Source organism: Rhopalosiphum padi, chromosome 2 (assembly GCF_020882245.1).
Source record: "Rhopalosiphum padi isolate XX-2018 chromosome 2, ASM2088224v1, whole genome shotgun sequence".
NCBI classification, from domain to species: Eukaryota; Metazoa; Arthropoda; class Insecta; order Hemiptera; family Aphididae; genus Rhopalosiphum; species Rhopalosiphum padi.
The window spans coordinates 33,904,440-33,919,262 of NC_083598.1; the positions used below are offsets into that span (position 1 = coordinate 33,904,440).

The window sequence follows — 14,823 nt, forward strand, 5'->3', positions numbered from 1 at the left end:
ACTTGTGACGCCATCTGTGTCAAACAAATATATTATATTATAATTTTTTATCGTCCGGTGACTTGTGCAGTTGTGCTGGGACCATCTGGTGTTTCATACTTCAAAAATCATTGAAAGTCAATGCTAGGACAATGATGGGTAATGGGTAAAGTCTTATTTCCAACTAGAATTTGAAATGATGAATTTTTAAATGTCGAAAATATTTACTCAGTGCCCACTGAAAATAGTGTTATTTATTTCTGCCCAAAAATCCGGTTCCCTGATTTACGCATAGCCCTTTTCCGCCAAAAACCAAAAAGGTACGATTCCCGTTTCCGCCAAAAAAAAAGTTTGGAAACCACTGGTTTTAATTTTGAAGCAATATTGAATATATGTTGTGGTATCGGAAGTATCGGATTGTTTTTCTTTTGACTTTATGTCAGACATCCCTGATGACAGCAATTATGGTAAGTACGCCGATTATATCTTAGAAAACTACGAGTATATTGATGAAAATTCGAAATTTCCGCCAAGTATGTGGGCTTCACATAAGTACAGCGAAATTATACACAGAACAGCCAACAATTGTGAATCTTTTCATTCTTATTTCAATCAACAATTTTATAAGGCACACCCATTATTTTTTACATTTTTACAAATACTTAGAGATACGATACAGACGGGTACTTATATCAAAATTAACAGTGCTCAAAATAATATTAAAAAAATTCCAAAAAACAAAAAATATTAAATCGTTTAAAACTACAGAAGACGCAATTACAAAAAAAAAATTTCAATGAAATTAAAAGGTAAACTTTTGTCAAAACTGTTTCTTTTAGTTATAAGGTTTTTAAAACCTGACCTATATTTACGATTGTAATTTTCTAAAACTTGACATATACTTGTATTATAATTTATATTTTTTATGACAGTTTTAAATATTTAAAAATGACGATATGTGTTTTTTCAAAACTATTGAGACTATATTTTAATATATTTTTATTTATTTTTTATTATATAATATTTTAAAAACTCTAATATAATTGTGCTGAATGAGCCTATATATTCGACTAATACAATATTATTATCTACTTGTATTAAAATTAATTGTAATGATAAGAATATGTAACAATTGTACATGGTTTTTAAATAGTAATTGATGGAAACATCTTTTCACAAAAATAAATTTTGGCGAAAACGGAAATCATACCTTTTTCGTTTTTGGAAGAAAAGGGCTATGCGTAAATCAGGGAACCGGATTTTTGGGCAGAAACGAGACATGCCTATTGTGTCAGATCCCTTATACTTGTTATATATGATGGTTCTATCAAGAAGAACAATGTATTTGGTCACGGTGACCACCAGGCATCATAATAATATTTGGTAGATATGTTAGGTAGGAGAACATTAGACATTTCGTTTCCTTTTAGTAGTCATTGCAGATTTCCACTTTTCCCCCATTAAGACGTGTGATGATTTAAGATTAGTTGTTTCATTAAAATAATATAATGAACACTACTTCACACTGGCCTTACCATGTTCATGTTGTAAATTGCCTAATTAGTTGTGTTGCCCTACCTTTTCGCGTGTAAGTTACATCTTATATGAACATGTTTAGGTGATATTAAAGTAACTTACTGAGTACGTAACACGTATATCCGTTTAGGTTTATGTAGTAAATTTTATTTTCAAATATGAAAAAATTATAATACATTAGTATTGTAGACATTGTAATATTGAAATTATAAATATCATTATAGGTATATGTGGTAGCAATATAGGTAATTAGTACGAAAAAATAATAGGTAGTCAGGTAGGTATCCTTATCTGAGCAACGGCAACGATGCATAGATAATAATATAATATATTTATTACATGTATAATATTTTAGCTATGCGTAATGCGACCACGCCGTAGGTACCTGCTGACGTAATAGCGAAATAAAATATGAAAATATTAGTATTTCACGTCTTCGAAATATAATTGAAAGTTTGCAATTAAACTGCTCAACTACGTGTCTGCGTATACGTGTCAGCTTTTTTTAATCCTTATTGATTTTTTGTTTTGGAGGTAACAAACTTATTAGGTACACAATTATATCTTTATTATAAACATCATATATTATGATAATTATTATTATTATTAAATTGGGTATGAAACTTATTTTCATTTTAACATTGTTATTAAATATGTCATATAAAAATATTTATTTCAAGTATACCTGTACCTACTTGTATTTAGATGGTAAATTTAAAGTCGATTTGGTATGCGTTTCACATTTAAAAATCGTAAATCGTGTGCACTGTCAACTGTATACCTTATACGTATATAGGTAATATATTATAATAAATAATAATATGTTAAACACTTTATCATGAAATATATTTCAGTATGAATAACATTATCAAACATTATACTATGTCTATGATATAATTAAATATTATTTTACCTATCTAATTAAAACATCTATTCGCAAATACAATATGCACTTATATAACAAATAACTCTTAATCTTAGTAGGTATATATTATTACAATTAGAACCCGGACGTTATTATGTACTTACAAGTTACAATAAATTATTGTAAAACCTATGCATTTTTGTACTAATAAATTACCAACAAGTATGGGATCAAAATATGTACAAAAAATTAGTTTTAATATTACATATTAATTTATTTTAAAATAGTTACAATGTAATACATTGGTTTTTTTTTATTTGATCAAACTTATAACTTCGTCTATATTATTCGAAAATAAATTTTATAGGCTTATAGCGTAAACAACTTTGTTTTACATCTACTGATGTTATTGCAGTATATTTGAAGAATGCGAGATCCTCAACCATAAAATCTTCTTATGTTAATTCTTACATAGTATCCACTTCAATGGAATGTTTTTTAGAAATCTATATAAAAGTTAAATCCAACATTATTTTTAATTACATTCTGAAGTTTTTCGTGAATTTCTTTTCCTAATTTTCCACTAGCTATTTTGAGGGTTTTTCTAGGATTATTGACTACTTCGTTTGATTCAGACAAAGTCAGCTCAGATGGTTATAACTTATAATTTAGTTCTTTAGACTGGTATTAGTGGTATTTAAATTGTTTATAAAAAGTTTTAAAATTTACTGAAATATTTTTAAAATCCCAAAATATACATTTAAAATACAAAACCACAAAATATACAAAATAAAAATAGTATTATTTAATTCAGTAGAACGTGAATTAAATTTTTATTCAGGTCAGCGATAAATTGGATAAATAGTAAAGCATAATATACAATTTCATAAACATCCGAGCCCTAAATGTACGACAATCATATTGAGATAATTATGTGTAGGTACTTAATATTTAGTGCTAGAACTAAAGAAGTGATAAAATAACAACATTTCATATACAATAATAATTGTCATAATTTTCCAGTAATTATATAGAATTGGAACACACTAACACAGTATAGTCAGTATACAGTATAGGTAGGAGTAACGAGTATATAGGTAGGTAACCATAGACAGTACCTATATATATATATACACACATTTGTGAGATTACACACTGAGTACTAACACCATATGCAGCAGCAGCACGTGTATAATAATCTTTTCAACATATTCTAACAACTATTTTTTTTTTATAGAACAAACTTGTACATAAAGTTACTTACCTTGTTTATTATATAAATGTCTAACGTCGCAACTTACATACCTTTACGCATTGTTTCAAGTTATATTTTTCATATTAATAGCCATCATTAGCCGCAGTTAAACAATGCATGTTAAGTTTTATTTTAATATTATATATTAACACACTAAATGTATTTTTTGTATATTTATACATATATTCTTAAATATAACCTTGAGTAGTTAATAAAAAATGATAAATATTATAAGTAATTTTAAGCTAGAAATTAACACAAATTTGACGATAATATGCTGAGTAGCCAGTAGCCACATATAACTATCGTAATAATAACTGTCGTTATTTTTATAAAATAATTATTTATTACAAAAGTCCGTTGTTTACCACTATATATGTTTACTAACATATGGCATATTTTTTTTGAATTAACAATAGTTTTTATTTTTTTCCTTATAATCTTTATGTTACAATAGTTTCGATCAATACGGTTTTTGTTGTATAATTATGCAAAATTATGAATGTTATGAATTCAAAATTATGATAGAATAATAATTAATCAATACTCAATTTTACAGTTTTACACCGACATCTAATCCTTATAAATAATTCTGTGCTGTTAAAATAAAAGGTATTAAATCTTAAATAATATTGTTATAATACACGTGAACATACTGCGGTGCTCAAACATTAGGTATACTATGATCTGTGTCCACTGTCCAGTGTGTCCTATGATTTAATATTTTACGTGAACAAACTATATCTGTGTTTACATATAAATTATAATACATTAATATTAATGCTCTTTTACACGCTTTAGCAGTGCTGTAGCCAAGGGGCTTTTGAAAATTGTGAATAATATAATATTATTGTAGATACTTTGGTATTTTTTTTTGTATCTAACTTGTTTAAAACTTAAACTAAATGGCTCTCTGTATAGCACACATTTATAGAATTACCCCAGCCATAAGACATATACATATCAAGGCACTAGTGAAAGTAATAACATTTAAATTATAATTAAAAACCAAGTTTGTGGGTCTCTTAGAAAAAGTAATAGTTATACATTTATTAATAATTAAGGAAAGTCCATTTTGTAAGCATCAGTTGTTAAAGCTTATTAAATCACCCCGGAGATCCTCAGTATCAGTCATCAGATAAAAAAATTGTTCGCATCATCAACAAAAAATAAGATATTAGAGTGGTTAAAGGAAAAAATTATATCATTAATAAATAAATAAAACAAAAAAAGAGACAGGATACGGATACCCTTATGGAATGCCTGAAGTAACTTCAATTTCCTCAAATATTTAATGATTTATTGAATCTCACACGTTAAGAAATAAAGGATGAGATGATGATAACTCATCAGAATCTTTGCTCAAGCTGTTGCTTGCATATGACCAACAGTAGATATTCATCTCGATTTTCAATCAACTAAATTTAATTTGCGTATTATTATAATAATATAACATAATAAAAACAAATAAGTACCCATTGGTATATATCGAGTATAACTGTATAAGTGTTAAAGCATAGATATGTCTGATGTGAATGAGTGAATGAGTGAATTGTACAGTATTATATATTTATATATAAGTAATAATAATAACAATAAATCATTATATTACATATATTATAATTTGGCCGGAATAATCTTACAATAAAAATATTATGCAATTATATTATAAAGTAATAACAATAAACTCAACATTTTTCGGTTAGAGATTTATACAGATAGCTGATTCAGATCACTGATTACAGCTTTAGATACCTATAATTGTAATCTTTTAACTTATATATTAAATACATACATCGATGCATCGAAAATAGGTTATAACTTATAGGTTGTTAAAATATTTATGTATATATTATTATTTTTCGAAATGTATACAAAATAATACAATTAAAGTATTATACATCATCCTTAACCGTTAACCAATTGATCTATATTCAGTCATTATAATATGCCTAATTGTTACAGAAATAATATAACATTATAATTGAATTATCTGAACCGTTGCGATTTATAAAGTGTAATTATTTAAATTTGTATGTTCAAATTGTGACAGTTTTGACTACATAATGTTAAAATGTGTATACTTGACGTTTTTTGCTTTTGACATCCTACTCCGATACGGTTCTACGGCTAAAAGTAACGGAAATACTACTACTGGTTAGAAGTTCTTGGATGTAGGATATTTTTAAAATTTATTATAAATAAACGGAAAACTTTAAAAAGTAAACATTATTCACTAGTCATTATTACAGCTATGGACATGGATAGATCTTATGGTATTGACGATTATCAACCATCAAGAGGCAACGGGTAAGCAATAATTATTATGTATTCTATAGAAAATCTAAATAATATATTATATATATATTTGCTGCTAGAAATATTTTTAAAAATAAATAAAATATTTATTACATTTAAAATAAATTACAAAAATACTAATAAAACGCTAAAATAATACGACTTATAGTATAATATGTGTCTATAAAGTACTTTTATTATTAATGTTATTATTAACACATATTTATTATATTTAAGATATCCAGTATATTTAAAACAGTTAATATACATACAAATATAATACATTAATACATATAATATACATATAAATTCTATATATGTATGGCTTTACCATAATGGAAATATTATTATTTATTCAACAATCCGAATCAAAATAGTCAAAGTTGATCAATGAAAATTAAAGCAAGGATTTTTTACTGTTTAACAAATATTCTTAGAAACAAAATGCATACAAATCGCGAAAATTACCAATTATTTTGAAATTAAAAAATCGTAAATTTTTTTAAATTTTATATCTGTAAGATTTGAAAATATAACACAAGGTTCTTTATAAGTTTTACAACCTATATAAATAATTCTATCAGAAAGCCTAATTATTTTTCTATTAACATTTAAGTTAAAATTTTCACAATATTGAATATTTACGCAAAAAATAATTATTTCTCCCTCAGACAATTTTTTGATATTTTATTGTATTAAAAAAAAAAATAACAATAGGCACTTGAAAATTGAAACTGTCTCCAAATTTTTAAACTATAATTTTCATTATAGTCATTATACGATAAAACGTTCAACATTTTTAACTCTTTTTGAGTTATTTATAGTATAAGCAATTTTCATTTTTTTTTCTGTAATCATTTCATAAAAAAAATATCCGCCTTGCCAAAATTCTTGGAAATTTAATACTAGATTCTATACACATAAGTTGTTCTTATATCAGTTATATCTGTACAAAAATATTAAAATTCGTCAATATCACAAAAAACTTCAAACTATTTTGTATTTGAAATTCATAAAAACTTTTCTTAATAAATTTAAAAAGAAATAAGAAATTCTTCATAAAGTAGTTCATACTATAATATAACTATATAAGTTATAACCAAAAAATCTAAAACATATATATAGGTACAATTATATTTTATAGACGTCTTATAAGCTTAAATTTCGGCGAAATCAATTATTCAAACGATAAATAACAATGTTAATTAAATTTTGTTTTAATTTAAAAACATTATTCGTGAAACTTAAAACTTTTGCCTATATTATTATTATATCGTTATGAATTTTACTATATGCTATGGTATTTTAAATTTATTTTAAGATATTATCTACTTATACTATGAATCTAATTTTACTGTTTTTACGGTATTCACAGATAGATATTATTAAATTTTATCATTTTGAATTATATAAATTGATATTATATGGTGAACATATACGACAAGGGCATACCCCCCCCCCCCCCCCCGGAAATCCAAGAATTATTTATTAAGTCTGCTTATTATGTCCTAGCATATATAAATTGTAGAAGTTCAATATAATTAAAAATACCTTAGCCACTTCCAAAATAAATTTCTAAATACGCCCCTGATATACAATATTAAAATGATTAAATATTACTTATATAATAAAAACAATATTTTCAGAAAACATTCTATCAACCTACTGTAGTTAAAAGTAAAATAAATGACTTTATAACAGCTATGTATATAACAACATCATGAAATATAGTTTGTGAATTTGTGATAGAGGCTGACGGACCGTCTCCGTTTAGAATCGATAAATACATCAATGATACCTTTTATTATTTAATTCAAATATAAAACACCAATTAAAATCTCCTCGACACCTAATGTACAACAGAGCGGTACTCATCACTTGCCTAAGTTGCCTACCTTTTTTATTATATTTTTGTAAAAAAAATAATATATATAAGCACCGTACTTGGTAGATCAGTTGTACATATATGACATGAAAAATATATGTGTTAGAATATTTATATTATTAAATATTATTCTATTTTTTAAATAAAACAAAATATTATGTATAATAATATTTTATCTGTTTTTTACAGTTTAGGCTTTGGCTTAGAACCGTCAACATTTATATCGGTACTGGCATTCCTAGCGTTCCTTCTACATGCGCTATTAATACTGCTAATACCGACCCTAAAGTCATTCTTCACCGGACCTTTTTTCGGCCACGGGATCGGCTACAGTAATGGATTCGGTGGTGGAGGATTCGGAGGTGGATCTGGATTTGGTGGCGGGGGTTATGGAGGTCTGCACAACGGAGGCTATGGGTCCGTCGGTAGTTTGGGTTACGGAGCCATTCCATCTATATTAGGTGGCGTCAACGGCATATTGGGTACAGGGTTGTTAGGCACAACAGGGTTATTGGGCACGGGCCTGTCTGGACTGTTTGGTCCTGGAGTTGCAGGCTTAGGGGCGGCAGCACCTGCAGCGGCTGCGGCTGCAGGACCGGTGATTACTCGTGGCGCAAGCAGGGGAAGAACGGTCGACGAGAAAAACAGAACGTGGATGTCCGAAGACGAAACGCATGTGAGTTAAAATCAAAAAATTCAATATTATACTTAAGTCATATTATAGGAACCAAATACCTAAGCAAACTTACACAGAATTAACACATATATGACATTACTCCTCGTCCTCTTCCTCACCGTCTAAATAATATTACAAATTTCTGCTTCCGTAGAACAATAACATATAGGCATATATGATACATATACTACATAGCTATGTAAATTATGGAAGTTTATATAACTACCGTTATTTTCAACATCTACACACTTGCTGAATACAATATTATTTCTATATAAACGAATTTAATTGAATATATTATGTACATATATAGTAGATACAATATTAAATATACATTATTTAATATTAATATTACATATATATATATATATATATATGAACCGCATTGGTAAAACAATGTACATAATACGAAAATGTATCGTTTCAGGTTAAACCTATAGGTGAAGTAGATGGGTCGACTGGACGAAATATAATGAAAAACAACCAAATTGCTGAGTAAATGTAATTTTTACTTTTGTTTATTTGACAAAAAGAAATTTGATCATATGTTATAGTGTTACGAGAACGTAAATAATATTAAGCATATAAATATATTATATAAGTCGTCATTTGTCAACTATGTATAAATCTATATTTTACTTTACTCATCACTTGTAGAGTCTGCCAAAACTTTAAAACTTACACAATTCATTGAATATAAAATTTTTTCATACCAAATTGTATTTGACTTTTAAAATATTTACATAAATAAACTCTTAAAATCGATTGTGTCATACTTTTACATACTTTTAAGAAAATGATCATGAAAATCTTTTTTATCAAAACTTTGTATTAACAATTCACTATAATAGTTGTAGCTGTATAATATTTATGATAAATAATAATTTTTTCCAAATACATTGACAAGATAAACTCATATGTCACATGTCATATAGTATATCATACAATATTATAAAAACACTGAAGTACCTACTTAACATAATTATTGATGGCATCAAATGTAAAGAGTATTTATAAGTATATACTTATAATATAACTTGTAAGTAATGTTATAACTTTATAAATTTATAATAATAATAGTCGAATTACTTGAATTACATTAATAATTATATCTTCATAAAATATTTATAAACGAAAAATCAATTGAGTTAGGTAGACGAAAAACACGTATTTTTAATTCAAATCCATTGTTTAAATTTGATTCACATATAAAATAAGTTCTATAAACTATACAAATAATTTACCTATGTAATATGATACTTGTATATAATTATGATAAATTAGTTATAATTTTGAGTGCTGGTATAACTTATGAGTCGACAGTCGTTATAATATATTATATAAATATAATTGAATTCAAACTATTCAAAGAATACATTAAAATTAAGAACCTCTTGTGTATTAAATTATTATTACATAATTAATATTGAATATTGTATATCTTCCTTGAAACATAAGTTATATCGGTCAATAATCAAGCATTTAGTTAATGTTGTAAAATATAAACGAATTAAACTTATATAATTTATATATTGATCATATTAGGGAGTTTTAAGTTCAGTGAGTTCACGCAACAGTGAAAATTATTTGTAAACTTATACTATATAATATTAAGTTGAATATAATCATTAGAATGAGTCTTTTTTTATTTAGAATTAAGTTTTTTATAAATATTATGATATAGTTGGTACATTATATTTATTAATATTAATTGTAACAATTAAGAATAATATATGTTAAGTGTGCAAAGTATTGCAAATACGATTATTACTGTAAAACATTATTTTACAACAGCTGTATGGTTTACTGGTGTTGGTGCACTACTAGTTATAAAATAAAGCCTTACATTTGTTTTCCTAATAAACCGTTTTTATTTTATTTGCGTATCAAAACGTTAAGCGGAAAAGCAGAATTACGCTACCTATTAAAAAAAAAGTTCTATACTTAACTTAAAAAACTTTATTGAAACGAATTGTATTTTATGTTTTTAAGTTAAATATTTTCTCTGCACAATCACCGCATATTTTGGAGCAGTAAAAGTACTTTTGATTAGAGTTTCTGGTATATAGGATCTAGTTATTTAATTCTATTGAGGAATTAAAAATTAAAATAATCACAATTAATCTCAAAATAATCGGAAAAAAACAAAAAAAAAAATTAATGAAAAACAGAAATTTTTACTCAATACCAGTTTTTATTGAAGTTGATTTTGTTTTTTTGATAATTAAATATAAAAATAAACAACTCTACTTAAAATAAAATACTTGACATTTTCACGAAATGTTTATGTTAACATTCTCTATATAATGATATAATTATTTTTGACGAATTTTTTTGACATTTCTGATTTTTGTTCTAACATTTATAAAATAAATGTATTTTGCTTAGTCAAAGACTTGAAAATTGAGTATTAAGATTCTTAGTAGTTATCATAGGTACCAATGACGTTCGTTTTCATATATATATATTATATGAGGTCCTCAAGCGAATACTGAATAGTGATATAAAATGTAAGTGCACTAGTGCACATTTGAACTTCTATCATATATGTATACCATATTGTATATAAATTGCAGATGATTATGAATAATTTCAGTCCCAAGGAGTTTACAGTAAAAAAAATTTCTAGCAAATACTTATGTTTATGTAACATTATAAACAGTGTACATATAGCTACATGATTCAATTATTGAGTAGTAATCTCTCAGAGAAATGACATGAACATTACTAGAAACTGATTCATTAACACGAACATAAATATTACAGTATACTTTATTTTTTATTTGGATGGTTTCCCAAATTATTTTTATTATTTGTTATTAAGTTTTGAGTTCAATGAGTTCCATAAAGTACATTTTTCATTACTACAAATTTTATAGTATAAAACAAGTTGGAATATTTAAATTTAAGAAAGCGGGAAAGTATAACAGCTAGTTGACTTACAGTCATAGGTGTCGATATCTAACTAATAATTGACTAATTCAATGAAATATAAGTGTTAAATTTGAATTCAATAATAATTAATTTTTATATGAAAAAATGATTCTGAGCAAAAGATTTGGTTCAACCCTATGGTTACTAAGTATATTTTATATTTTCTATATCATAGTTAAGTTTATATTTTACTATTAATAACATATAGGTATTGGTTGAATTAATTTTTGCCAAAAACGCTGAATGTTATTGTGTCATTTTGAATATACAGAGTGTCCCCACGAAGATCTGTCAAATGATATAATGAAATAACTTTTGTCCTAGTCAATATTTTTATAAAATTTCTTTTAAATATAAGTCATAGGTACTTGCGCTACATTTTTAGTATACATTTTTTATTCTTTAATGCAGAAAATAAAAAACTTAAAAATTTATTAAAAAAAAAATTCAAAAAAATTCAAAATAGCCAATTTGTAAATTTGATTTAAAAAAAATTAGATGATAAAAACATTTTATTTAAGTCTAGTGGCTGATTTTTCTTAAATTTTTTTAAATATCAATATTCTCGTTAAGTAAATTACGATCTAGTTTATGTAAAACATTAAAAAAACAGTTAGATTTTAACATGCACCTATTTAAAAAATGTTTATATAAAATGTTTTAAAAATATATATAATTTTTTGAAACTATAATGTTTCTAATATTTTTGATATCAACAGATGAACCAGTTTTTACGATTTTTTTATTAGCCAACGAATAGGTGACAACATTGGGAGCAACGTCCCCGTCTCGAATAAGATGCGTCTAAATCTGACAGTCAGATACGAATTCGTCGCACAATCTCTGCAACACTTTTATTTTCATTAGATTGGCAAAAGGTCTTAACTCTTAACAACCAACACACGTGTTTCAATTGACATTCGGTTCATGATAGTGACATTTGACAAAAACTGATTACACAACAAACCGAAATGATAGTAGATTAAAAAAATGATGAAAAACAAAATACACATCACAATATCTAAAAAAGTATTTTAACCAAAGGATAATTTACTAAATTAATATTACGTATTTTACAAATATTCAAATCAAATTAATAATAATATAATATAATTTAATAGCAATATATTTTATATTTTAATGTTCATATAAATAATATTGTTTTGTTGTTTTTTTTTTTATTGTAGAATATAATACAATAATATTTAATAATGTTAAATCATAATATTATAAAAATATATAATACTGCCCCACTACGTGTCGAATAATTCGTTTATCGTTTATCGCTAAGTAGCCCACCACTGCATCTGCCAGGTACATAGGGTAATGATGGGGACGGGGGTGGCCGAGCGGTCTAATTCGTCGGCTGCGGAGCAGCTGGATCCGGTTCGATCCTCGGCCACTGGGCGGCATTTTTCTCCGGGTAAGTCACGGTGTCCGGAGAACAAGTGCTGCCATCCCCCCCCACCCCGGGGGCATGGCAGAAACCTACGGGTGCCCCATTAAAAATTCTGCCAATCAGGCGCCGGGCTTACTCCCGAACTTACATACGCCCATACGAAAAAAAAAAAAAATAGGTAATGATATAATTGCTCGAATCGCAGCTTACCTACAGAATACAGTTAAAATATTATCGGACTGGAATTCGTCAGTCCTCTAACATCGTAAACAACACGTCGGGCCGCAAGTCACCCAAAGCTTTGACGATATAGAACTACGTTCAGACGCTGCAAGGAAACATACCTACACCTATTAATAAGCCTTATTTACAATATTACTTATAATTCACAAAGATTAAAGGTGCATAGTTTGTGATTACTGATTACTGATTAGTATACCATTTTTTTTTCGCATTCCTAGCTAGATTCGCCCGCCCCCTGCCCACTGTGGCACTGTTAATAATTAATATTAATTTGAAATTCTTTACATACTATAAATTAACATTAAGAATTATCAAATATATATATATTTTAAATATACAATATAAATTGAAGCTACATTAAGCTCTACACAGCGTGACATTTTGACAGTAACAAAAAATTAAATTATTATGACATTGTGAATGTTAAGCATCATGAATTATATTATATTATCAAACTAAAAAAAAATAGACACGCAGCAGAAAAAATAGTACCAAGCAGTCAGCAGACCATATCTATATTGACTATATGACTGTATAAAGACATATTATATTTTAATATTTTTATATTTCTACCTCTCGTTCTCTACTGTATATCAATATGACAACATATCATTAAATATATTACTATAGATATAGGTACTTTATCGGCGATTATACCAAATATAGGTCGTACAGCAGGTATATCAACTATCAGCCTATGAACGGTTAACTAACATCAACAATTAATAAAAAAAAACAGCATCTACCATAATATAAATATACAAAAATAAAAACTATATACCTACGAGTAACGGTATATTCTTTGTAAAATGAATACGTAACAACACTATTTCGTACCCTAATAAAAGTAAAACAATAAATAAAATAATATTTATACTTCCTATTTCCCTATGTTATATTGTACAATTGTTATTTTAAAATTCTAAACAAATAATCTTAGTTTCTTATAAATTAATGTTTTGTTTGTCTTTTATACGTAGAGGTATATAATATAGAATTATAAATTAAAAGTATTAAAATAAATCATTTATTAAATAAATATTAATTTTTAAATACGAGTATTTAATTATTATTGCTATAGAAATGTTTAAAATTAAATATTTATCAACCTTTACCATTGGAAATTGTTACTTGAGTAAATGGCTTGCGAACGCTCGTTTTCAATTTTAAAAGTAATTAAATCTCGCTTGAAAAATACTATGAAAAAAGATAAATTAGAAGCTGGTATCGAACAGTTCGAACAGAGATATTTAGAGTAATATAGATTCTAACCAAGTAATTGAAGTATTCAACTATCTATTGAAAAACAAGAATAAATGACTTTTTAGAGAACTTAGTTATTAAGGACTAAGGTGTACTATATGTCTATATGTACCTACTTAATAATGAGTATAATTTGAATTAAAATATATTAATTTATGTTTTAGAAATGTAATTATTATTAATTTAATTATATAATTAATGAACTAAAAATTGATAATAGAAAATTATCAATTATTTTTATTTGTATATTGTATATTATAGTAAATTAGTAAAGACAAGGTAATATTTATAATATGAAAAGTTGGAGAAATAATAAAATGTAGGTATTTAATATTTCCATAAAAATATTAGATGATTAAAACATAAAATGAAAGTTTAAATTTAATGTCTATTAGTTACAAATTATTTAAGGATATTTTCTGTATAAATTTAAAAATGTAATAAGATCAAACTTTAAGTTCAAGTTAGAACAGATTATCCTTATCTGACT

The 14,823-nt window shown here is 26.0% G+C and overlaps 1 protein-coding gene across 1 annotated transcript; it reads left to right on the forward strand.

Annotated features, from left to right (window-relative positions):
• Positions 1 to 5,873: 5,873 nt before the first annotated feature.
• On the forward strand, positions 5,874 to 9,170 carry LOC132922440 (uncharacterized). The gene is made up of 3 exons (XM_060985956.1): positions 5,874 to 5,945; positions 8,008 to 8,494; positions 8,922 to 9,170. The coding sequence occupies exons 1-3, from the start codon at positions 5,890 to 5,892 to the stop codon at positions 8,991 to 8,993; spliced, it is 615 nt and encodes a 204-aa protein (XP_060841939.1). The 5' UTR covers positions 5,874 to 5,889; the 3' UTR covers positions 8,994 to 9,170.
• Positions 9,171 to 14,823: the final 5,653 nt, after the last annotated feature.

Coding starts and splice junctions, on each gene's coding strand:
- LOC132922440 (XM_060985956.1), top strand. CDS start 5,890: ATGGACATGGATAGATCTTATGGTATTGACGATTATCAACCATCAAGA. Junction 5,946..8,007: donor CAACCATCAAGAGGCAACGG/GTAAGCAATAAT, acceptor TGTTTTTTACAG/TTTAGGCTTTGGCTTAGAAC. Junction 8,495..8,921: donor TGTCCGAAGACGAAACGCAT/GTGAGTTAAAAT, acceptor GTATCGTTTCAG/GTTAAACCTATAGGTGAAGT.